This window comes from Echiichthys vipera (genome assembly GCF_963691815.1).
Source record: "Echiichthys vipera genome assembly, chromosome: 23".
Classification (NCBI taxonomy): domain Eukaryota; kingdom Metazoa; phylum Chordata; class Actinopteri; order Perciformes; family Trachinidae; genus Echiichthys; species Echiichthys vipera.
This window is the reverse complement of record NC_139848.1, coordinates 1,341,975-1,368,981: the sequence shown is the minus strand read 5'-3', so window position 1 is coordinate 1,368,981 and position 27,007 is coordinate 1,341,975. Positions and strand designations below refer to the sequence as shown.

Sequence of the window (27,007 nt, the reverse complement as noted above, 5' to 3'; positions counted from 1 at the left end):
GGACCAGGACCAGGACCAGGACCAGGCTGGACCTGGACCTGGACCAGGACCAGGACCAGGACCAGGACCAGGCTGGGACCAGGACCAGGACCGGGACCAGGCTGGGACTGGACCGATGACCTGGACAAATGAGAACATTCACAGGCTTTTAAAAGCGTAAAACACGTAAAATAAGTATTTCTTAATGTATAAAAACATGAAATACTACATTTAACATATTTTAACTGATGCATTAATGTGTTGCAACTATTTTAAGGGTTTCTGTTTTTGATTTCTTCGCTTTTCTTGATAAGATCGGCCCTCCGATATTATCGGCCGATAGAGTGAAAAATGTAATGTCGGGAATTATCGGTATCGGGTTTTTACAACCGATGTGTGTTCTATAGGCTTCAGCATTTCCGAGTCTGCATGAATGCAACATTGGATGTTTACAGGCGCGTGATTGATGACATACAGTATAACAACAACAACACGCTAGACTCGTAGGTTGCTAACCGTGGCTAACAAGCTTGCTCGCCCTGTGCATGAGATGTCCGTGGATAGGAAGTATTTCCAAGTGTCACCTACTAACAGTGAATTTGCTATTTGCAATGACTGCAAGGCGTCGGTTATGAGAGGAGGAAACAAGGCGTCTTCCTTTAATACATCATATTTGATCACCCACCTCAAGAAGATTCATGCGGAGTTATTCGCTACATTTGTGCAGCAAAGTGATGAAAAGAAGCAACAGCCGACACAGAGAAAAACCACACAGTTGTCGCTCTAAGAGTCAACTGAGAAATCGGTATCGGAAATTAAGAGTTGGACAATATATCGGATGAATATCGGATATCGGCAGAAAAGCCAATATCGAGCATCCTTAATTTTATCTATTTGTCTTTCCTCCTCACAGAGTAGGTTTGCTGAACTTAATCAACTTTAAAAATAAGCATCAGGATCAAGTAAAAAGGTACAAAACACACACGGACACAGGACGTTTCATTCATCTTTAATGACACTGATTTGATCCAACAGAAGGTTCATTAGTTACCACATGGACCGATTCCTTATTCTTTAATTCAACACAGTGTAAAGATCAAGTTTGCATGGGTTTAATTTGGGATATTTGGTTAGAAAGGTTTAAATGTTTTAGCCTCAGTCTCTTATTTCGCTGCTCGCGTCGCAGTTTTGTGCTCCATGGGCTCAAAGTGTGCAGTTTAAACCTGAAAAACACTAAAGAAGACGCATCCGTACAGAAGTGACCCAGCGTTAGAGAGTCCCATCGAAGTGAAGTGGAAATTATTTTTAGAGGTTTACATCTCCTGTCTTAAAATACAACATCCAAACTAGTGGTTAACAGTCATAAATAGTGTTAACTCATAAAGATGAAGGAAATAAAAAAAAGAAGCAGCTGCATTTGATGACAAGGTTTTGCATTTCACCCATTAATGAAAACGTAATTCATAAAATAAGTGTATGTGCATTAGAAAATGTAAGCCACACATCAAGTCATGTCCTCAAAATGGCGTTAAAACAAGTGAAAAACTACTGTTCCCTTTGATAAACCTACAAGAAACTGTAATATACTGCAACGTAAAGCCTGTTTGTATCCGCGGTGTCCCCCAGGGCTCTAGTCTAGGACACCTGCACTTTCCATAGAGCGACCTGGTGTCACAGCGTTTGTTGTGTTACAGATTAAATGACAATACAATCAAATGCTTCATGCAAGGAACTGTTGACAAAACATTCATACAGTACATTTATGACTTATTTCTCTTGTTTTTTTTAAAATATAACCACTGACACGTTGTTTTGGGTTTCGTTTGAGTTCAGAATATAAATAAATCAGAAAAACACCATTAATTATTTGAGTTTTTGGTGTAAATTAATAATAACTTCATAAATGTGACATTAAATGTGCCAAAAACATCTTTATCATTAAAAATCAATGCAGGCGTTAACTGATAAAACTGACATACACTGATTTTTCTGTTTTAAATTGCTTCTTTATTTATTTACCTTTGTACTCGTTCCCTTATTTACTTTTCCTATTTAAATTTCCCTTTTATTAATTATTATTAATTTAATTTAATTTATTAATTATTATTTTTTTAATTCTGTAATTTCTTTAAACATTTATTTGAACATTTCTTGATGCAAACAAAGTAAATAAATTATTAAATTATTAAAATAAATAATAATTATTATTAAATAAAGTATAAAATAAATAATACAGGATTAAAAATACTAAATAAATTTAAAAATTAATTTAAAATAAATAGATAAAAGGGAAAATTAAATAAGAAAGTGAATAAATAGGAGAAATAATACAAAGATAAATAAATAAATTAATTAATTAAAAACAGAAATATCAATTTATGTCACATTTGATGAATTAATTACTGTCTACATTTATTGTTAATATCATTTTATGCAAAGACGTTAATTCCTTCATGGAGTTCTTTATTTATTATGTATTTATTGTTTAATTTGGTCGGTTGAGACCTCCGTAACAAATCGTTTGGTGTCATATGCAGTGAGATTGTATGTCAGTGCACATTTCTGTACGTTTTGAAGTGTAAATAGACGTTTAGTGCTGATTCGGCCGTTTATCTGAGGCGTTTGGAGCCGAACCTCAAACCTTTTGGGTGAAGTTCTCGGGGAAAACGCCTTTAACTGAAATATCTTTGTTCTGCAGCCAGTGAGTCTCCTGCACACCCAGGAGCCAGCCGTCGTCCTGCAGGAGCACACAGAGTTCAGCGCGGGACCATGAAACCAACACTTTTGTTTGTGTAAAACGTTTAGATTTCGCGGAGAGAGAGAGAGAAAGTGTTTGAACCTGTTCATCCGGGTTTTCAAAGGCCAGAACCAGAACCGCGTCTCCGATCTTCAGCTCCAGCTCGTCCCCGTCGGTGGCAGAGTAGTCGTGTATCGCTTTCACCTGCAGCAGAAATAAATGAGTTAATTAATCGTGAATCGCTTTCACCTGCAGCAGAAATAAAGGTTTATATAAACCATAACATGTGCAGAAATAACTCAAATAAATGTAGGTTTTAATTAATTAAATGTGGCATAAATCAGATCTTTTAATTTTTATGTCAGGCGTCAAATAAAATAAATAGAAAAGTATAAAAGATTAAATTAGTTTAATGAATAAGAGAAAAAAACAAAAAAAATGCAATTAATTCTGTCTGAAAAGAATTGATTAGATTCTTTTTTTAAATTATACTAATTCCCCAATTTAATTTAATAATAATTAATAATAATAATAATTTAATTACTTTCCTCTTTAATTTAATTTTTATTTATTGCTGTAGTTTTCTTCCTTATTTGCATAATGAAGAATACATAAAGAAAGAAAATTAATAAATTAATCATGTATCGCTTTTACCTGCAGCAGAAATAAAGGCTTTCATTGAATAAGGAGAAATAAATAAATAGACCATTACATGTGCAAAAATAATTCAAATAAATGCAGTTTTTTCATTAATTAAATGTGGCATAAATCAGATCTAATATTTTTTATTTCAGACGTCAAAATAAAATACAAAAGTATAAAACATTAAATTAATTTAATAAATAAGAGAAAAAAACAAGAAAAATGCAATAAATTCTGTCTGAAAAGGATTGATTAGATTCTTTTTTTAAATTATACTAATTCCCCACTTTATTTACTTTCCTTTTTAATTTTATTTTTATTTATTGCTGTAGTTTTCTTCCTTATTTGCATAATGAAGAATACATAAAGAAAGAAAATGAATAAATTAATCATGTATCGCTTTTACCTGCAGCAGAAATAAAGGTTTATATTATTATTGCCATTTCATGTGCAAAAATAATTAAAATAAATATAGGTTTTAATTAATTAAATGTGGCATAAATCAGATCTTTTAATTTTTATTTCACACGTCAAAATAAAATACATAAGTATAAAAAATTAAATTAGTTTAATAAATGAAAAAATTATTTATTTTGTCTAAAATGAATTGATTAGCTTCTTTTTTAATTGTACTAATTCCCCAATTTATTTACCTTCCTTTTTAATTATTATTATTATTATTAATGATAATTAATTTTTATTTTTAGTTATTACTGAACTTTTCTTTATACTTCTCTTTTCACATTATTTATTCAAACCACCCCCTTATTTGCATAACTAAGTATCATAAATAAATAAAATACAGAAATAAATGTATTAATTAAAAGGTAAAAATAAATAAATAAAAATACAGAAAATGTATTAATTAATAAAATAAATAAATAAACGGGGAAATAAATAAAAAAGGTGAATAAATACAGAGGTAAACAAATTTAAAAAAGATTTATGAATTAATGCCTACATTTATTTTTAATATTATATTTGGCACGTCATAATTTATTTATTCATGCATTTATTTATTTTTTATTTACAGTGAATCAGAATCTCGTTAAAAAGTGCACGCCACGTTTAAAAACCGGTGTATTTGAGTCAAAATTAGAGGAAAAAGGAGGTTTAAAAAAATAACAATAAACTCTTTGCTAAATAAAATGCAGAAAGTGAAGAAAGACAGTAAACAATTAACTTTTTGTTAAATATATAAAGTAGAGACAAGAATAAAGGTCACGTTAACGCAGGAAAAGCAGAATAATCATGAAACCTTGTAGAGGAATCCTGGAGGGAGTTCTCCGTCCGAGGCGTCGGTCGCCGAACTCTGTACCGAGAAAACAAGCAGAGAAGATCCACGTGAATCATCCAGGAAGTCACAGAAATGGTTAAATGGCGTCGGGACGATGTGTCACGAAGAAGGTCGGACACGTTAAACAGAAAAAAAGAGGTGGAAGCAGAAAAAAGACGAAGGCGTTTGTGACTTTTAGCAGGATGTGAGGGATCCGCACGTGTCCCCCTACCCCCCCGACCCTACCTGGACCTCTCCATCGTCGCCCCAGCCACCCTGGCCCACCTGGGCGCCATCGTCGGCCCAGTTGGTCTCGGTATAGTCCGCGTGTTTGCTCCAGCTCTCCTGACCCGGGCATGTTCCTGCGTCATCCCACCCGGGCTGAGCGGGTTCGTCCCAGCCGCCTCGGGCCTCCTCCGTGTGTTGGCCGTCGTCACGCTGGGGCTCGGGCTCCGCGGCGGGCTGCTCTCGCTACAGAAAAGGGCCAGGGTGGGGGTGTGGAGCAGTGCGGCGGGTTTGGAGGCAAGAGAAAGGAAGGTGGAAGGACGGGAGCGGACGGGTGGAAGTGATAAAAAGGTCACGACCCGGGCGGGTGCAGGGTTTAACACGGGAGGAAGGAGGTTTGATGAGAAGACAGTTACAATCCATCTGCGTCTGCTTTGGTTTTTACGTAAAAAGACAAAGAAGGTGAAGAGCGCGGTTCTGCATGAGCATGCTTACCCACGAGTCCCATGACGGCGCCTTCAGCGGTGCAGTAAGAGACAACAGAAGCAGTGAGAACATGCAGGAAGGTGTTTACGCACACGCAGAACATGAACGCAGCGCGAACGTGAACTCCAACAAACGCCATACTGACGAGTTCAAGCTGACGAAACTCAACAAAATGTTCTTTTTTCTACATTTAAGTTTCTGTTTAGCTGAAATTTTAAGAGGCCAGTCGACGTTTCGTGGCTCTGATTCGTCGCGAGTCGATTTATCGTGTTGTTTGCAGACGACACAACTTTTTCTAGTCTGGAAACGATCGAAAAGAGTCGGCTGAAAATATTGAAAAAGAAACAATAAAACTTTAAAAAATGGTTTGATTACAACAAATTATCTTTAAATTTAACAAAAACAAAAGTGTCGGATGAAGATTTAACATGGAAATCACATTTAACTTCAGTGAAAAACCAAGTATCTAAGAACAAATCCAAATATATTTTACCTGGCTACGTATTTGCGAATGTTATATTTCTCACTGATGCTGCTTTATTTGAATTATTGTAGTGAAGTGTGGGGTAACACCTGTGAAACTGTCATAAAGCATTAATATTATTACAGAAAAGACCAGAATAAAACACAATGATGACGAGGATGTACATATAGCGGTAGTTATTTTTTGAATGAAATGTTTGTTTACTTGCGGCGAGAGCCTCACCTGTGTCAAAAGTATTCAAATTCATTACTCAATTATAGATACTAGGGTTTAAAAAGACTTCTGTAGATGTAAAAGTATCAACTCAAGCTTTTTACTCAAGTAAAAGTAATAAAGTACTTAAAGTATAAAAGTTAAAGTAATGTAAAGGGGGAAAATGTCATTAAGGACAAACGCAGAGGCCACACCACGGGGGGGCCCTTTAGTGCACTACTCCCAAAAAACATTTTCCCAAACGCCATAAAGACTTTTACGTGATATTAAAATGTGAATGTTGACGTTGTTGAGTTTTTAAAGCCATTAGCTCGTGGTACTCGGGTGTGCAGAGCTCGCGGCGCATTCAAAAGGAGTTGTTTTTGCGTCCAACAATTTCAAAAGGTCTTTAAAAGCTACGACCAGGGGTGGAAGAGGGTCGGCTGCTCTTCATGGCGAACATGTCGTGAATCAACAATAACAATTCACTTTATATACACACACACACACACACAGTATATATGTGTACTGGGCTTTGGTATCCATCCTTAGTAACGAGCTGGTTTTTAAAATTTAGGGAGTAGAAAATACAGATAATTGCGTGAAAATGTAACGAGTAGAAGTTAAAAAGTCGTCTCCAGTGAAGTGTAGATACAGAAAAACTCTACTTAGGTGTTTGTGTGTGTTTTTAACAGTATATTTATATTGTTTTACTTCTGTTACAACAGCTTTTACGGTGTTTAAATAAAGAAGAAGGATGGAAATGTTTATGTTTGGGAAACGAACATAAATAAAAGGCTTTGTAAAAAACATCAGTGCGCTTCAATCCGCGGCCCAGACTCGGTTGTAACTCTACATTTTATCGACCACCATCACCGATAAACCTGATCACTTGCATGCAAAGTGAGGCTGAATGGACATGCACATAAATAAAACCAAGCATGCAGTTCAAGTCGTAACCAACACTGACACACACTCCTTAAAACTGTGTTTCCATGCAGGGTAAATTCAAATGAACAGGTGTGAAAGAGTCCAGGGTTGTTTTTAAAACTGCGTGTAAACACAGTTTCCATCCCCGTCAGCTCTGCCGACCTTTGACCTTTGACCCACCTTGGGAGCTGGTGATGTGGCGGGCTGTAATACCTCCACATCCCAATCCAGCAGGTTCACCCCTGACCAGGGCTCACACTGCTTCACACACACATTTAACACACACACACACACACACACACTCATGTTAGGAGGGAGTTATTAGATCTGTGAGGTCAGTTTAAAGCTAATACAGAGGGTGCGGCGTTCCTCAAGGCTCCATCCTCGGGCCTCTTCTGTTTAACCTTACATGCTCCTAAAGGGCTCAGGTTGCATAAAACAATAACATATCTAATGATAATCTTATTTGCATTGAGTAAATCAATAATTGGACGCACCAAACGTCCTCAGATTTCACTATTTTCTTGTTTTTTCTTTGTTGTTTGTCCGTAAGTAACTCTGCTGCTGCCTGATTCAGTCTAACTGACGTTCCTGTTCAAACCTTCTCTAGGACGGGTTGAGTTATTGCTCCTCTGCAGACTTTAACCACGACGTAGAGGCAGAATAATCAGTCTGACCTGCTGTGTGGTTGTGGAGTCTGTGTGAGCGTCGTGCACCGGGGCCTCGTCCTCTACCGGGCTGCACTGCTGCTGTCTGATGTCCGGAGACGGTGTCAGTCGGGGCGGAGGCCGACCGGGGGGAGGACCGGGAGGAGGACCGGGCCTCTTCACCACCAGGAGGGTTCAACCAAAACCACAACACACACGTGCACGCATGCAAAAGCAGCGAGGGGACACAGAGACACATTAGTACGCACACAATGACGGATGGTTAAGGTTGAAGTAAATGCTGTTAGGGCGCCCTCCCACTGTGCCTCCGTCCCGTGCCCCGTGCTTTAGGGTCCTTGTCCCCCCCTCCAGGCCCGTTTGTACTCACACTACCTGGGCCTCGGAGAATGCTTCTTGCTGCCTATACGTCATCACGCCGTAACACGTCACACGCATTGATGACGTCATGGCGATGCGTGGCTTTGTTTCCAGATCTTTCCGTAGACCTCTGAGTTTTTGTGCGTCTTGTCGACTGTTTTTGAATCTTTTCATCGACCAAATCTGCAGTAAACACTCCACCTCCGCATCACACCAACGTGAACCTTTCACCGCCATTGTTTGAAATGTCCGTGCATGGTCCCTCCTTCTTTTTTCTACGTCCCAACAGGCGCACAGGAAATGACCTCAGAACCGCCGTAGGCCTCGTGCTCGTACACGTGCGCACGCTCGTGCTCGTACACGTGCAAACGTGCTTTACTAAAGCCCACCTCTCCCAAACGGTCCGTGGACGGCAAGCGTGCCGCTCCTAGACGTGGTACGGTTGCACTCACACTGGTCAAAGGAACCAGGCTTTAGCTTTGAACGGTGCTGGGGCACGGGACGGAGGCACAGTGGGAGTGCGCCCTTAGACTTCTTTAAAGCTTGTTTTTTTATCCTCATCTTCAATCAAGACAAAGTTTATACCTTCATTTGAACATTGTGTGGCTGTGGTTTTACCTTTGGTGGTGAGCTGGCAGAGTCACTGTGGTTCTCACTGAGAAGACAGAAAAAGAGGAAAGTCAGAGAAGAAGAGAGGAAGAGAGGAAAAGAGGAAGAGAGGAAGAGAGGAAGAGAGCGGAGCTGATCACACGTGCAGTTCTCAGTTGAATCCACAAGAGGGCGACAACAAGCTTCAAACAAACTGCATCTCAACAGGTGGAGCTGCAGTGTGTGCACAGGATGTTAGAAACACAACTCAAGAGAGAGAGAGGGAAGGGAAAAGGTCACAGGTTCAAATCCCAGAGTGGCGACGCTGCACACTGGCTGATACTCGTGCTGTTAAGAAGATCAGCAAAGCAAACTCTCACGTCAGGAAACATGCGCATCATGAACTTTTGGGTGCAGTAAAGAGTCGTTTAACGTCTTGTTTAAATGATGTCATGCTCAGAACGTCCTGCTTGTTTTTCTGATCATCGCAGCTCAAACGTTCATCCCGTTAATAAGATATGATCTACATGATCACAGATGAAAGGTCTTTATATGTCATGGCTCGGGCTGCCCCGGGGACGTATGTTTGTGTGCACCCTGCTCTTTTCTGTGTTTTTACTTTCAGTGTGGAGAGCGGCAGGAGGCGGGGCTGACCCACTCAGGCGAGCGCAGCGAGGCACACCTGGTTCCTGTCTTCACCTGATCACCTGCTCCATAAGAAGCTCTGACTCCACTACGGTGCCAGATTATTGCGTCTCATCGGTCGAGCTTGTCGCCAGCGTTCTCTGCGTCTTGGTAAACACTTTAACATTTGAGGAGAATTTTGCCATAACTCTGATTTTGTTCCCCTCGTCAGCTCGGTGCCTCGCCGCCCTGCCTGCCACGCGCTCGCCTCCAGCCTCCAGCCGCCTGCCAACGCGGACACCTTGTGTTAATCCTTTTGGACACTTTCTGTTAGTCATTTTGAACTTTGTTAATAAACTCCTGTGTTCATTCGCTCAGTCTTCCGCTTTTGGGTCCTCCTCCTTGACGATCCGTAACATTATTAATGCGGATTAACAAGAATATCATGTTTATATGATCCATGCAGCCTGCAGATGCATATGGGGGCTGATGATGCAGTTATATACTATTTAACTATGATATTGAGTCATTTTCAATCATTAGTATCTGAGCACAAAAAACCTTTTAACGCTTTTTGACGTTACACCCTTTCAAAATAAGATTTCCTAGTCCAAGCTTTGTATTTCTCCAACGCCGCAGTGCCGTGTTCCCCGTTGTTTGAGCTGTTTAAAAACAACGTAAATGTATTTTTACCTCTTTCTTATGGTTTAAAAAGAATCTAACTGATGAAAGAGGTGATCTAATTGTTCACATGTTCGGCCGTTGTGTCTGTTTTGTCTCAACAGAGCGTTTGGACCCGGAAATCTTATTTTGAAAGGGTGTTACGTCACACTGAACAGCTGGATATGGTCTTCCTGTAGGTTACGGGGTGAGGGTTGCGTCACCCTGCAGCCAAAAACAAACAACGGGTTAACAAAGCGCTGCATGCCCCGGCTGAGCGTGAGTGACGCAGAGATCGAACAGTGTCTGATGGTACAGCGGCATAAACGTTCTGCTTCGCCGCCCCACGGGCAGGGTCCGTCTGCGGGCGCACATCCAGTAAAGTTCCTGTTGTTACAGGCCCCTCCCCCTGGTCTCCCATCAGCCTGTGTCCTGCCCTCTCATTGGCTCTTGGAGTCCTCCAAAGAGCAGTTGGCGAGCAGGAAACAGCGCTGGATTAAGATGATTTTACCGCTCGACTCATGGCGCCGTGCCATCAGACACTGTTCGATGTCGTGGCGCCCGCTGCGTGTGTCAGATTTTACCTCTTGGCACCGTCTTCTGTCTTTGCTGCTGCAGTGACACCTTTTCTACAGTAGGGGGCGACGTGAGGGACGTTACTCTCATTTCTCCTACACCTCGCTAAAAGAATCTCAAATGTGACGGAGGGCGTCACTTACTTCAGCTCCCGTTGCTCTTCCAGTTTGGTCATGATGTCGTTCAGGTTTTGGCTGAGCTGAGGAGACACACGGATAAACACAGATCAGCACGCCGAACAATCAGCACTGTGAAAAAATCAGCACGCCGACCGATCAGGGCGGCGAACGATCAGCACCGCGAACGATCAGCACCGCGAACAATCAGCACTGTGAAAAAATCAGCACGCCGACCGATCAGCGCGGCGACTGATCAGCATACCGACCAATCAGCACTGTACCGATCAGGGCAGCGAACGATCAGCACCGCGAACGATCAGCACCGCGAACAATCAGCACGCCGATCGATCAGCACGTAGACCAGTCAGCACGCAGACCAGTCAGCACGCAGACCAATCAGCACGCAGACCAATCAGCACGCAGACCAGTCAGCACGCAGACCGATCAGCACGCAGACCAATCAGCACGGCAAACAATCAGCACACGGAACAATCAGCACGCCGAACAGTCAGCACGCCGACCAATCAGCACACGGAACAATCAGCACGCCGACCAATCAGCACACCGACCGATCAGCACTGTGACAAATCAGCACGCCGACCGGTCAGCACGCAGACCAGTCAGCACGCAGACCAATCAGCACGCAGACCAATCAGCACGTCTCTGAGAGTCTGACTCACCTTGCTCATTTCCCTGTGGAACTTCTCCTGATGACCTGCCAGGCTCTGGAATGTGTTAACATAGACGCCAACACGACTGCAACACACACACACACACGCACACACACACACACACACATACACACGCACACAACACACACACACACACGTTAAACATCCGTCACCGTTAACAACTTTTGCAGAAGAAGACTAAAAGCACAAGAGTCTCACTTGTCCCACAGTGATGGGAGCTCGTCTTGTAACTCCACGTTCAGCTCCTCGAAAATCTTCTGAGCTCGGCCCAGCTCCTCCTCTGCCTGCACACACACACACACACACACCACACACACACACACACACACACATAATAATAATAATAATAATATAATCGAGCTCTTCAAAGTGTTTCAGAAAGACAGATTTCCAGGATCAAAGCAGCACGCAGACAAACGTTCAGGGTTTCATAACATCATAAAAACGTGTTTCTACGACACAAAAACAACGTCAACAGTAGTTTGGGTTGGGGATCGAATTACAGCGACATGATCTGCACACGATCATCGTGAAAGTTGGATGATACCAACGCTGATCGTGTGCAGAGCGCCTGAGGGGTGAGGAGGGGGGAGTCGGGGATGAACCAGAGTTTCACCTGGTTGAAGGAGAGGTTAGTCTGAGCCACCTGGTGGGCTGATATCAAACCCTGAGCCCAGCTGGGAGCCGCCATCTCCAACAGGGCTGCTTGCTAACCAACACACACCATGCAGGAGAGAGGGGGAGAGAGAGAGAGAGAGAGAGAGAGAGAGAGAGAGAGAGGAGGAGTGGAAGAACAGAAGAGAGAGAGAGAGAGAGCAGAAAAATTCAAGACAAACACAAACATGTTAATGAGCATTGACTTATAGATATTATAACAAGAGTTAATAAGCTCTTAAGGGCCCAAACAGTCAATTAGGGCGCACTCACAATGTTCCTCCGCACCGCACAGGTTTTACGGGTAAAGCCTCGTGCGTTTGACCAGTGTGAGTGCAACCGTACCACGTCTAGGAGCGGCACGCTTGCCGTCCACGGCCCGTTTGGGAGAGGTGGGCTTTAGTAAAGCACGTTTGCACGTGTACGAGCACGAGCGTGAGCACGTGTACGAGCACGAGGCCTACGGCGGTTCTGAGGTCATTTCCTGTGCGCCTGTTGGGACGTAGAAAAAAGAAGGAGGGACCATGCGCGGACATTTCAAACAATGGCGGTGAAAGGTTCACGTTGGTGTGATGCGGAGGTGGAGTGTTTACTGCAGATTTGGTCGATGAAAAGATTCAAAAACAGTCGACAAGACGCACAAAAACTCCGAGGTCTACGGAAAGATCTGGAAACAAAGCCACGCATCGCCATGACGTCATCAATGCGTGTGACGTGTTACGGCGTGATGACGTATAGGCAGCAAGAAGCATTCTCCGAGGCCCAGGTAGTGTGAGTACAAACGGGCCTGGAGGGGGGGACAAGGACCCTAAAGCACGGGGCACGGGACGGAGGCACAGTGGGAGGGCGCCCTAAGTGACCATTTAAATCAAGAATTAATTCAAAATTTAATTAATAATGCCCTCGCTGCATTCATCATTATATGTTCTGTAAGAAAAACATGATATTTTACGCTGATAAAGATACTTTTAGGTTTGTTACGTTGGCTCGGGCTCTCATTAGCTCACACATTTTAGTGACACAGTTACTTAAGGTGGCATGAATTGTCCTCATACCACCTTAAGTCAACACACACACGCACACGCACACGTACACACGCACACACACAGGCGGTCACCTTGGCGATCTTGGCCTCGTCCTTCTTCTTTCCTTTCTGTAAGGAGCTGAAGTGATGCCGGGCGCTGTCAAAGTCCACCATCTTCCTGTCACGCTTGGCGATACGAGCCTACAGCAGAGCTCAGGTCAGATTACTGCTGTTTCATTAGTATTATTATTAATAAACACAAACATACACACCTTAATATCAGGAAACTGGGCCAGGTACGAGTCCACGGTCGTCACAGACTTGTCCATGATGTTCTGGTGGTAGTCTAACCACTGAGTGTCTGTGTCCTGAAACACATTTGACCTCAGATGAATAAGAAATCACGATGTCACTGCTGCCTCCTCAGGGCTCAATAACCAGCGGATCCATCTACAGTGATATCTATTCCTGCACACTAGCACGGTCTCAAAGCAGCCACTACTTCTCCTCTACTGCAGCGCTGAAGCAGAGTTTCCCACTGTGGGAGACACCGGTCGCTCTCCGCCCTTTACCTCCAGGTTATTGTCCATCTCCTTCTCGATCATCTCCTTCAGGGTGGAAAGACGCATGCAGTTAAGAAAAACAAAGAGTTAGCAGCTACAGAAGGAAGGAAAAGACACAGGATGAGTGAGAGGTTTGAAATATTCATTATTTTAAGAAAAACTAAAAGGTGTCACAAGCATGAGTGGATTAGGGATCGGGTCTACCGGGCACAGGGGGTCAGGGGCCCACGGGGTCAGGGACCCACGGGGTCAGGGGCCCATGGGGGGTCAAGGGCCCTGACTCACAAACGAGACGCTAAATGACCACAAACATACACACAACGACTGCAGAGATGCAAAACAACCACAAAGACACCAACAATCACTAGATAGAGACGGAAAATGGCTACAAAAAGATGCAAAAGATGACCAAAAGGACGACAAAGAGACACAAAAGATGAAAACTAGACGCAAAGCGATCACAAGGAGATGCAAAGTGATGACAAAGTGACCTAAAGTCGCTAAAAACACCATAAAAAAGACCACAAGGAGCTGCAAATAACTAAACACCACAAAGACATGCAAAACTATCACAGAGACCCAAAGTCACTTAAAAGAGATGAGAAATGGCTACAAAAAGATGCAAGACGTGACCAAAAGGAGGCAAAAAAACGACTAAAATAGACGCAAAATGATGACAAAGACATCTAAAGTGACCACAAAGACACCTAAAGTTACTAAAAACAGATGGAAAACCACAAAAATGACCACAAAAAGGTGCAGAATGACTAAAATATACGTTAAAAAATCACAAAGAAACATAAAACAACTAAAAATAGATGCAAAACAACTACAAGAAGATGCAAAGTTTGTAAAAAGAGATGCAGAATGACTACAAATACATGTAAAACCACCACAAAGACACGCAAAACAACTAAAAATAGACTTAAAACCATCACAAAGACACGCAAAACAACTAAAAATAGACTTAAAACCACCACAAACAAAGGCAAAGAGTGTAAACAGACGAATGAGTAACTCTTGGACTTTGGGGGCGTCTCGTTCGTCTCGTTCTCAGGATCCGTGCACGATCACAACACGATAAACATGTGCCCCTGGTCTCACCTCCGTCAGCGCGTCCATCTCCTCCTTCCCGAACCACTCCGGCTCGTACATGTCGGCCAGACAGTCCTGCAGCCGCCGAGACGCGTCGTGCATGGCTGCAACACAAACACACCTGTAACACACTCTGCGTGTGTGACACTGAGACGCAAAGGCACGATCAGCTGGAGCCACTCACTCTTCACTGCGGTCAGGTACGCTTTCAGGTCCTTCTGCAGTTTGGTGCCTTCTGTCTGAGGGAGCAAGCACAGCCGGGGACACGGGGATCACAATCTACACGTTTGGGCTTTAAACACATCATCTCCTCATGGTGCAGACGTTTGCTTCATCTCTGCGTGCAGCGTACACCCTGAGTGTCTCTGACTGACCCTGGGGGGCAAGTGGGACTGGAGTTTATCATTACGACTCTGTGGAGGACCTGGAGTAGTGAGAGGCGTAAGTGGTGGACGGGGAAATCTGCCTCTCACTACCAAGGTCCATGAATCCCTGGGAAGAGACTCGTCAAGTCTCTTAGAGTTTCTTTCCTGTTTGTGGAACCAAAGACGAGGGTTCGAGTCCCTCTCAAGGGACTTCCTTTCAAGGAAATGATTTGGAAATAGACTCACACGGAGAAGCTGATCTTACGGTACAATTTGGCGCCCCAGACAGGACCTGGAGTAGTGAGAGGCGTGTGTGGGGCAGGACTGACGATCCTCAGCGAAGGTCCTACCTCAACCTTGCCTCACATTCAGCTGAGACATGGGGGGCCTAACGTCCAACAACCGGGGTGCCCTCTCACTACCAAGGTCCATGAATCCTGAATCCCTGGGAAGAGACTCAACAAGTTTGGGTTTTTTTCTATCTGTGGTACCAAGGACGAGGGTTCGAGTCCCTCTCAAGGGACTTCCTTGCAAGGAAATGATTTGGAAATAGACTCACACGGAGAAGCCGATCTTACGGTCTCTTCGTCTTTCTTGATTGACCCTTATTGACTCATTCTTTCACAACAATTTGGCGCCCCAGACGGGACCTGGAGTAGTGAGAGGCGCGTGTGGGGCAGGACTGACCATCCTTAGCGAAGGTCCTACCTCAACCTTGCCTCAAATTCAGCTGAGATGAGGGGGCCCAACAAGGTGTGCCCTCTCACTACCAGGGTCCATGAATTCCTGGGGAGAGACTCAACAACTCTGAGTTTTTTCTCGTTCGTGGAACCAAAGACGCCGGTTCGAGTCCCTCTACTGCAAGAGTCCACTTGTTATTGACGTCCCACAACAACAGAAACCTCCTGAAAGTAGGCAGTCTAAAGAATCCATCAGTGCCAACCCTGTCATCAGGAGGGCGGCTGAACAATGCTAAGGCTAAACTCTGACGGGGTAAAAACGTAGGTGTCCAAAGGGGTCCGTTGACCTCTGACCTCTGACCTCCAGACATGTGAATGTAAACAGGTCTCTGCTCTTTACAGACGCCTCCACTTTATGATCGTACGAGTGTCTTAATGTTAAAGTCCAGGACAGTTGCTAACAGTTGCTAACAGTTGCTAACAGTTGCTAACAGTCGCTAACAGCCGGACGTGGCTAACAGTGGTTAGCTCGGGGCAGCACGGTGAAGGCATTCAAAGGTCTTTTTTAAGCTTTTTAAAGAACGAAACAAATGAAACAAAAGAAACAAAGAGAAAGAAGGAGGAGGAAGAAGAGGAGGAGGAGGAGGAGGAAGAGGAGGAGGAGGAGGAGGAAGAGGAGGAAGAGGAGGAGGAGGAAGAGGAGGAGGAGGAAAGGAGGAAGAAGAGGAGGAGGAAGAAGAGGAGGAGGGGGAGGAAGAAGAGTAGGAGGAGGAGGAAGAAGAAGAGTAGGAGGAGGAAGAAGAGGAGGAGGAAGAGAGGAAGAGGAAGAGGAGGAAGAGAGGAGGAGGAGGAAGAGGAAGAGGAGGAGGAGGAGGAGAAGAGTAGGAGGAGGAGGAAGAAGAGGAGGAGGAGGAGGAGGAAGAGGAGGAGGATGAGGAGAGGAAGAGGAAGAGGAGGAGAAGAGGAGGAGAGGAGGAGGGAAAGAGGAGGAGAAAGAGGAAGAAGAGGAGGAGGAGGAGGAAGAGGAGGAAGAGGAGGAGGAAGAAGAGGAGGAGGAAGAGGTGGAGGAGGAGGAAGAAGAGGAGGAGGAGGAGGAAGAGGAGGAGGAAGAGGAAGAGGAAGAGGATGAGGAGGAGGAGGAGAGCGAGTTCTGACCATCTGCTTGTTGAAGTTGGACACCATCTCCTCGAAGGCAGCGTCTCGGGTCTCGTCCGCTTTACCCAGTTTCTGCATGACCTGCAGAGGAGACGAGCCACGCGTCAGTGTTGTTATAGTTATTATTATTAATATTAATATTGATAATATTATTAATATCATCATTAATCTGTTCATGTGTCCTTTCATTCACGTCTATAACCGGAGGCATGTCTGCGGCTATTTTCAGGCCGCCTGTCAAAGCCATGTGTCTCCACGACGACCACCAGCTGTGTGTGTGTGTGTGTGTGTGTGTGTGTGTGTGTGCGTGCGTGCGTGCGTGCGTGCGTGCGCGCGTGTGTGCGTGCGTGCGTGTGTGTGCGCGTGTGCGTGTGCGTGTGCGTGTGTGTGCGTGCGTGTGTGTGTGCGTGTGTGTGTGTGTGCGTGTGTGCGTGTGTGGTGTGTGTGTGTGTGTGCGTGTGTGTGTGAATAAGACAAATGTTCAGCACAATATTAATTAATAGATACAGAAATATATAAATATGGCCGTGACATCATTAATAAATAAATAAAATTCCTCTGATTTATTTAATTTGCAAATTCATTTCATAATAAAGAAAAAGTCAGCATGTATATTTATTTTACTTTACTTTCCCTAGAGGATAGTATTGCATTTATTTATATACATCCTGATCTTATTTATATTTTAATTCAGATCGCTTTGTAAAAACATACTTAAACATTAATATTTTCTTATTTTATTTACTTTTTAATTCATATTTTCTTATTTTATTTATTTTTTAATTCATATTTTATTATTTTATTTATTTTTTTATTCAAATTTTATTATTTTATTCATTTTTTTATTCAAATTTTATTATTTTATTCATTTTTTAATTCAAAAACACACTTAAACATTAGTATTTTCTTATTTTATTTGTTTTTTTGAGGAAAGTTTCATATTAAAAAGTAAATATAAATATTAAAGTGTGTATAAATATAAAAGTAAATATAAATATTAAAGTGTGTATAAATATGAAAGCAGAATAAAAAAAGTTCTAATAATAAACCCAACAGGTCGTTTCTGCTGCTGTCACTGGGACGAGGTCACGGGCTAATCTGAGCAACGCCGCCGCCGCCTGCACCACCTGCTGCCGCCCTAATCCTGTGACGGACACACACACCACATCACCACGACGACGGGGACTTCCCCACTGACACACACACACACACACACACACACACACCTGCTCACACACACTTCATGTCATCACCGCCTGTAACGGCGCCCAGTGAAATCAAAATAAAGGTAAAAAAGCACGTTATGGAACTATGTAATAAAATTATCCACTTAAGGAGACGGTTAAGTGAAGCCACTAAAGGAGACGGTTAAGTGTAGCCACTAAAGGAGACTGTTAAGTGAAGCCACTCAAGGAGACGGTTAAGTGTAGCCACTAAAGGAGACGGTTAAGTGTAGCCACTAAAGGAGACGGTTAAGTGAAGCCACTAAAGGAGACGGTTAAGTGTAGCCACTAAAGGAGACGGTTAAGTGTAGCCACTAAAGGAGACGGTTAAGTGTAGCCACTAAAGGAGACCGTTAAGTGTAGCCACTAAAGGAGACGGTTAAGTGTAGCCACTAAAGGAGACGGTTAAGTGTAGCCACTAAAGGAGACTGTTAAGTGAAGCCACTAAAGGAGACGGTTAAGTGTAGCCACTAAAGGAGACTGTTAAGTGTAGCCTCTAAAGGAGACGGTTAAGTGTAGCCACTCAAGGAGACGGTTAAGTGTAGCCACTAAAGGAGACGGTTAAGTGTAGCCACTAAAGGAGACGGTTAAGTGTAGCCACTAAAGGAGACGGTTAAGTGAAGCCACTAAAGGAGACGGTTAAGTGTAGCCACTAAAGGAGACGGTTAAGTGTAGCCACTAAAGGAGACGGTTAAGTGTAGCCACTAAAGGAGACGGTTAAGTGTAGCCACTAAAGGAGACGGTTAAGTGTAGCCACTAAAGGAGACGGTTAAGTGAAGCCACTAAAGGAGACGGTTAAGTGTAGCCACTAAAGGAGACGGTTAAGTGAAGCCACTAAAGGAGACGGTTAAGTGTAGCCACTAAAGGAGACGGTTAAGTGTAGACACTAAAGGAGACGGTTAAGTGTAGACACTAAAGGAGACGGTTAAGTGAAGCCACTAAAGGAGACGGTTAAGTGTAGCCACTAAAGGAGACGGTTAAGTGAAGCCACTAAAGGAGACGGTTTAAGGTCAGAACAAAGATGGCGGTTGGTTTTGGGCGCGTTTTCCTGCAGAAACGTAAAAAACTGACTCCGTCCTGTGGCTGCAGAGACGCTGCAGAGACAGAGACATGGAGCGAGGCGCTGCAGCAGCGGCGGAGGAGCTGGAGGGTGGAGGGAGGAGGAGCTGGAGGGTGGAGGGTGGAGGGCGGCGTGCCAGCAGAGCGACAGCTGAAGCCGGCGCTCCCCTCCTCCACCTCCACCTCGGCCTCCGGGAGGAAGACGATACTCTGACCTTCCTGCTCGCTGCCTGCAGACGCTGCTTTGTGTTGGATTTCAGGAGTGGAGCGTTCAACGCCATTCAAATGGCTTTAAACACACTTAAACATTCGTTTTTTCTTATTTTAGTTGTTTTTTTAAGTCAAAAACACACTTAAACATTAATATTTCTATGATTTTAGTTGTTTTTTAAGTCAAAAACACACTTAAATATTAATGTTTCTATGATTTTATTTGTTTTTTAAGTCAAAAACACACTTAAACATTAATATTTCTATGATTTTAGTTGTTTTTTTAAGTCAAAAACACACTTAAATATTAATGTTTCTATGATTTTATTTGTTTTTTAAGTCAAAAACACACTTAAACATTAATATTTCTATGATTTTAGTTGTTTTTAAGTCAAAAACACACTTAAACATTAATGTTTCTATGATTTTAGTTGTTTTTTAAGTCAAAAACACACTCAAACATTAATATTTCTATGATTTTAGTTGTTTTTTAAGTCAAAAACACATTTAAACATTAATATTTCTATGATTTTAGTTGTTTTTTAAGTCAAAAACACATTTAAACATTAATATTTCTATGATTTTAGTTGTTTTTTAAGTCAAAAACACACTTAAACATTAATGTTTCTATGATTTTAGTTGTTTTTTAAGTCAAAAACACACTTAAACATTAATGTTTCTATGATTTTAGTTGTTTTTTAAGTCAAAAACACACTTAAACATTAATATTTCTATGATTTTATTTGTTTTTTAAGTCAAAAACACACTTAAACATTAATATTTCTATGATTTTAGTTGTTTTTTAAGTCAAAAACACACTTAAACATTAATGTTTCTATGATTTTAGTTGTTTTTTAAGTCAAAAACACACTTAAACATTAATATTTCTATGATTTTATTTGTTTTTTAAGTCAAAAACACACTTAAACATTAATATTTCTATGATTTTAGTTGTTTTTTAAGTCAAAAACACACTTAAACATTAATATTTCTATGATTTTAGTTGTTTTTTAAGTCAAAAACACAATTAAACATTAATATTTCTATTATTTTATTTAATAGACCACTTCCTGCAGAGGGACTTACAGATGAATGAATTTCCGCCATTTTGTAGAAATTAAAGGTCGTTAATCTCATTAAACACGTACTGGACGTACGTTTACGTCTGGATTCACGTGGATTTTATTTATTTCACTTTTGTAAAAAGCTCAGAACGAGTTCATTAGTGTGGTTATGAAGCACAGAGACGACCTTTGACCCCGGGAACAGGAAGCGCTCTGATTGGTTCCTGGTGTATTTTATATTTCTGGGACATTTATGAATAAATGAATGTGTGATGAATTCATGTTATTATTATTATTTATATTTATTCTTGTAGAAAGTGGGAACTGAACAGATAAACACTAATATTAATAATAGAAATATATAAGATGCTAAAGGGCTAACCAAATATAATATATAATAATTAATTAAATGTTAAAATTAAAATAAAATAAATTAAAATAAATTGGTGTTTCATTTTTTAATTTAATTTTCCCTTTTTTATTTTTAAATCTATATATTTCTTTTTTATTTATTTAAAATAAATGCAATAATACTTTATTTTATGTATTTAATTAAATTATTTCCATTTTATGTTTTTTATATTTAATTTTACTTTTTTAAATGTATTTATTATTTTTTTATTTCTTTAAAATTATGCAACAATCTATTATTTCATCTATTTTAATACATTATTTCCATTTAATATTTATTTATATTCAATATTATAATTTTATTGACTTCTTTTTAACTTTAAACCACAGTAAAAAGTTGAATTAAAGACTTTTACTGACGTTTTATTTGTGAAATCTCTAAAAGTTCTCAGTAAAAACGCTTTTTTTATCAGCATGAGTGAAGTCACAGAAGTGCTAAAGTCAAATACATGAAATAACGACAGGAAATTAATGAGCAAAGTGCTTTTATCACCTCAGAATTTCACATAAATGAGGCTTTTACTGCTGCAGTGTTAAAGGGACGCACACATGAATGCATTTACACTTAAACTCCAATAATAAGTTATTTTATTCTGTTCTGATGATGCACAGAAGCACAGAGGGGAGTTAAAGGGGAAATAAGACCAAAAACAGGCTGAAAATTAAAGATAAATTAATATTTTTGACTAAATTAAAGTGTAAAAACGTGTAAATCAGCCGTTTCCTGCAGCCTGATGTTAAAATGACGTCATAACTGGTGACTTTGCAAAGAAACACTGTGATTTCTAACGTTTTTAAAGCTGCACAGAAGCACAGAGGGGGAGTTTAAGGGGAAATAAGACCAAAAACAGGCTGAAAATTAATGATAAATTCAGATTTTTCACCTAATTAAAGTGTAAAAACGTGTAAATCAGCTGTTTCCTGCAGCCTGATGTTTAAAAACTCAACAAAAACCGTCACAAATGCAAAGAAACACTGATTTCTAACGTTTTTAAAGCTGCACAGAAGCACAGAGGGGAGTTAAAAAGGAAAATAAGCCCAAAAACAGGCTGAAAATTAAAGATAAATTCAGATTTTTGACTAAATTAAAGTGTAAAAACGTGTAAATCAGCTGTTTCCTGCAGCCTGATGTTAAAATGACGTCATAACTGGTGACTTTGCAAAGAAACACTGTGATTTCTAACGTTTTTAAAGCTGCACAGAAGCACAGAGGGGGAGTTAAAGGGGAAATAAGACCAAAAACAGGCTGAAAATTAAAGATAAATTCAGATTTTTGACTAAATTAAAGTCTTAAAACGTGTAAATCAGCTGTTTCCTGCAGCCTGATGTTAAAAAACTCAACAAAAACCGTCAGAAATGCAAAGAAACACTGATTTCTAACGTTTTTAAAGCTGCACAGACGTAAAAGGAGGGTCTGGAAATATGTGCAGCTGCCACAGAGGCAGGGCGGCCTCGAGTTACGAGCGTCCGCGGGGCGAGGGTCTTTTCTGGGGACCGTTAAGTGGAGCCGCAGTGAGAGGAAGAAGTGGTCTGCGGTGTGACTCCTGCAGGTGATTAAAGCTCCGCAGGCTTAAGCAGCCACAGCGATTAGGACCGACCATAATAACCCAGGGACGCACGCCGCTCAGCACGTTCACCTGCAGCTGCAGAGGAGCTACAGCTGAGGCCGTGGGTTCGAATCCCTCTGCATCAGCGTGGACGGTTCCTGATACAGGAAACTTTTTTAAACAACAATGATGCAGGAAACCGCGCGTGCAGGGATTCAGAGATGCACATATTTATTTATTTTATTTATTTAAATGGTTGGAAATCGACGCTAAACATGAAGTTTATTTAACTATTATTTTTATTTTTTATTTATTTATTTATTTTTATTTTTTGATACTGATGTTTATTTATATTTATTTTATTTTATTTATTTAAACGTTTAGAAATCTCATATTGAACACGATTTTTTAACTAGTATTTTTTATTTATTTATTTAAATGTTTATTAATCGACTGATACGCAACATGTTTATTTAGCCGTTATTTAATTTATTTTTATTTATTTTTATTTATTTATTTTTTGATACTGATCATGATGTTGATTTATATTTATTTTATTTATTTATTTAAAATGGTCAGAAATCGACTGATACGGAACATGAAGTTTATTTAGCTGTGATTTTAATTTTATTATTTTTTATTTAAATGTTTATTAATCGACTGATGATGTTTATTTATTTTACAATTTTTCCTTTTTTATTTATTTATTTTCATTTATTTTTTGATAATAAACATGTTTATTTAACTATATCTATATTTTTTTATTAATTTAAATGTTCATTAACTGACTGATACTGAACATGAAGTTTATTTAACTATTATTATTTTTTATATTTATTCTTTATTTTAAATTGTCAGAATGATGTTTAGATATTTAATAATTTTAATTAATTTTATTTAATTTAATAATCTTTTTAAATTATCAACATGATTTTTATATCTTATATTTATTTATTATTATTTCAAACTATCAGAATAATGTTTAGATATATTTATTTTTATTTATTATTGTTTTTAATTGTCGTGATAATGTTTATTTTTATTTATTATTTGTTTTATTGTCAGCATGTTTGGATATTTATATTTATTTATTATTATTTTTAATTATCATCATAACGTTTAGATATTTTTATTTTAAAAGCATAAAATCACTAAAACAACAAACAGCCTTTTACTTTTGATACTTTTTATAACTAATTCTTATTTTTTATGCAACATTTTGTTCTAGAAATTATGTTTTTAAGGATTTTCTTCTGAAAATCAGAAAAATCCGTGTTGTCCCTTTCCTCCTCTGACTTTTACTTTGAAAATCTAACGCCACTACTTCCACTCTTTGCTTCAGAGACACGTTGACCTTTGACCTTTCCTCTTCTTCAGCGTGCTGCTCACAAACAAACAAACAACCCTAACACCTTTAAAGTGATTATTAATGTGATTAAACAGGATCGGACCTTTATTTTGAAAGGACCCTCTGACCTTAAAAACCTTTAATCCATCCACAAACGTCTAATTCTCAGTTTAAGGTGTGAAACTTGAACCAAAACCTCTAAAAACAGCCTCATGTTTCACTTAAATGCACTTTCACAGCTGTTTTGTTGCTCGTTCAGGAAATTTCTGCTTTAATTGATCAAAAATTAACAGATTCAATCACATTAAAGGTTTTAAAACAGAGTTTAAATGTGGATTAAAGCCCTTAACATGTCCAAAGTGTGAACTCTGTTCCTTATTTTCACCTTTGATGGAAAAATAAAGTTTCTTTTCAGGTCTGAATGCATGTTTTTCATGTTATTTCGTTGATTTTAAGGGATTTTACCCCTGAAAACACCAAAGAACTGTGCAGAAAACCCTTAAAAAGCAGCTTAAGGGTGAATGTTAAGATGTAAAAGGTCAAATTTAAGGAGGCTGCTGTCAGACACAGATGGATTTTGTAACATTTCATAATGAATGAGGTGTTTAAAGTCTTATAAATGAGTTTAAGGGGTTTTTAAGTAGAGTTTAAATGTGGATTAAAGCTCTTAACGTGTCAAAAGTGTGAACTCCGTTCCTTATTTTCACCTTTGATGGAAAAATAAAGTTTATTTTAACGTCTGAATGCATGTTTTTCATGTTATTTTAATGATTTTAAGGGATTTTACCCCTGAAAACACCAAAGAACTGTGCAGAAAACCCTTAAAAAGCAGCTTAAGGGTCAAACTTAAGGAGGCTGCTGTCAGACACAGATGGATTTTGTAACATTTCATAATGAATGAGGCGATTAAAGTCTTATAAATGAGTTTAATGGTTTTTTAAGTAGAGTTTAAATGTGGATTAAAGCCCTTAACATACTTATTTTCACCTTTGTTGGAAAAATAAAGTTTATTTTAAGGTTTAAATGCAAGTTTTTCATGTTATTTTACTGATTTTAAGGGATTTTACCCCTGAAAACACAAAAAAAACCTTAAAAAGCATCTTAAGGGTGAATGTAAAGACGTGAAAGGTCAAATTTAAGGGGGCTGCTGTCAGACACAGATGGATTTTGTAACATTTCATAATGAATGAGGTGTTTAAAGTCTTTTAATTGGGTTTAAGGGGTTTCAACATGTGAGTTGACCCCAGTTTTGAGGTTGAGGTCAATGTAACTTTTAGTTTATTTGACCTTTTGTGCAGAAAGTTCCTTAAAATAGTTAAAAATACAACAATGCACTGGAAAGCACAACTCTTTTAAGGTGGTTTCAGGCTTAAATGCTCCCCTTTAATAAACAGTACTGATGGATTTGGATGGATTTGGATGATGTGAGGTGATGTGGATTATTCCCTCAGGTTGGGTTTGTCAGGTGTCCCAGGGTTGACCCCGCGTGCTGGATTGAGGTAAAGGTGCATTTAAAACCCCTCAAACTCACCCACATATGTGAGACCCCCCTGATTAACGCGTGCCAGGTTAGATACCCCCCCCCCCCCTCCAGGAGAATTAGACGGGGAGAAGTTGAGGGTTAGGTTTCACGGCGGCCGCGGGACGGAGCGTACCTTCTCCTGCGCCCTGGTGAGCCTCTTCTGCACGTTGATGGCCAGTTTCCCGGCGGTGACCCCTTTCCCGAGCTCGGCCATGTTGCGCGGCGTGGACCAGAGTCAGGACCCGGCGAAGAAGAGGAGGAAGAAGAGGGGGAAGTGTCGTGAAAGAGACGCTGCTCGGTGCGTAAAACCCCTCCGGAGGGCGACTTGGCTCACTGCGCGTAACCCTAATCCCGTTGGTGACAGCTTCTTAAAGGTGCAGCGCGTAATTTAATCCGGGTTGTGTGCGCGCAGACACGAGGAAACAACAAAAAGCAGGTGGAGCTGGAGGCGCAGATGCACAAATCGTCCCGTTCTCGGGGCTGTGTCTCCAAACTGACGCAGACCTGAGCGCGGTATTGAGTTTCCCCCGCGGTCATCCTCTTAAAGGCGCAGCGGGCCGCGCGTATTATTAGCCGACATCTGTTGCGCACATGCAACTGGTGCGTCTCTGTCTTCACACACGGCGCTATTTCTGCACCCAGAGTCAGATGTGAGGGCTAAATGCGCCCGAGACACGCACGCACGCGGCACGGCGCACCTGCTTCCGCCAGATCAACCTGGAAGATGCCAGAGAAGGTGCGTTCACGTGTCCGCGGGTCGTCCAATCACATGCATCCAAACAAAAACACAACAAAAAGTCAAAAATTAGGTTTTTAAAAGTACAGAAAGTGACACGAGCCCTTTGCAGAACACAAGATTTAATTGATGTCACAGATACAAAATAGCTTCTCTTGTTTTTGAGGATCAGCTTTTTATTTTTTCTTGTTTTTTTTGTGTTTTTTCTGATTTGCACGAGGTAAACAACAATATATCAGGGGCGTGGACGGCACACAGGGAGAGGGAGCGCCTGTCTGGGTTCACTGCAGGTGTGAGGGAGGAAGGGAGCGAGGATCCGCAGCGTTTACACTCTGTTCACAGCAGCAACAGCAGCTTTTCAGCACTTTTCAGCAGCTTTTTAACTCTTTTCAACTGTTTTCAGCATCTTTTCAACTGTTTTCAGCATCTTTTCAACTGTTTTCAGCATCTTTTCAACTGTTTTCAGCATCTTTTCAGCACTTTTCAACTCTTTTCAGCATCTTTTCAGCACTTTTCAACTCTTTTCAGCTCTTTTCAGCATCTTTTCAACTCTTTTCAACATCTTTTCAACACTTTTCAGCATCTTTTCAACTCTTTTCAACTCTTTTCAGCATCTTTTCAACTCTTTTCAGCTCTTTTCAGCATCTTTTCAACTCTTTTCAACATCTTTTCAACTCTTTTCAGCATCTTTTCAACTCTTTTCAACTCTTTTCAACTCTTTTCAGCATCTTTTTGCTTCCTGGCTGAGATCAGAGCCGAGCGTGACCCAACAGCAGCACGATGTCACAGAACTCCAACCACATATGTGACGACAACATTCGGTTTGGGTTTGAAATGAGGCCTTCAGGGGCGGATTTCTGACGTTTAAAGTCTGGGAAAATGCATTCAGGGTGTTTTTTTTATATCCAAACAAACCCTCTGGAGCGTTTTATCCAAGCTTAAGGAACTTTACTGCTGAGAAAAGGAGCTTCTGTCATTGCTCTGCTGCATTTGTGCGCATAAGCAGTGGAATAATAATATATTTGAATGGTTCTCACTGAAGATTTGCATGTTTTTAATCTGGTTCTGTGTCGTGGAGGCGTCGTGCAGCGTGCGTGTGTGTTGGCACGGTTCGAG

General features: G+C 40.7%; 1 protein-coding gene across 1 annotated transcript; it reads right to left on the bottom strand.

The window, feature by feature from the left end:
- Positions 1 to 990: 990 nt before the first annotated feature.
- bin1b (bridging integrator 1b) lies at positions 991 to 25,667 on the bottom strand. The gene is made up of 14 exons (XM_083937618.1): positions 25,289 to 25,667; positions 16,772 to 16,852; positions 14,756 to 14,810; positions 14,581 to 14,675; positions 13,186 to 13,281; positions 13,007 to 13,114; positions 11,434 to 11,519; positions 11,224 to 11,299; positions 10,568 to 10,623; positions 10,433 to 10,477; positions 8,595 to 8,631; positions 4,617 to 4,670; positions 2,819 to 2,920; positions 991 to 2,716 (listed from the first exon to the last, which is right to left on the bottom strand). The coding sequence occupies exons 1-14, from the start codon at positions 25,367 to 25,369 to the stop codon at positions 2,615 to 2,617; spliced, it is 1,074 nt and encodes a 357-aa protein (XP_083793744.1). The 5' UTR covers positions 25,370 to 25,667; the 3' UTR covers positions 991 to 2,614.
- Positions 25,668 to 27,007: the final 1,340 nt, after the last annotated feature.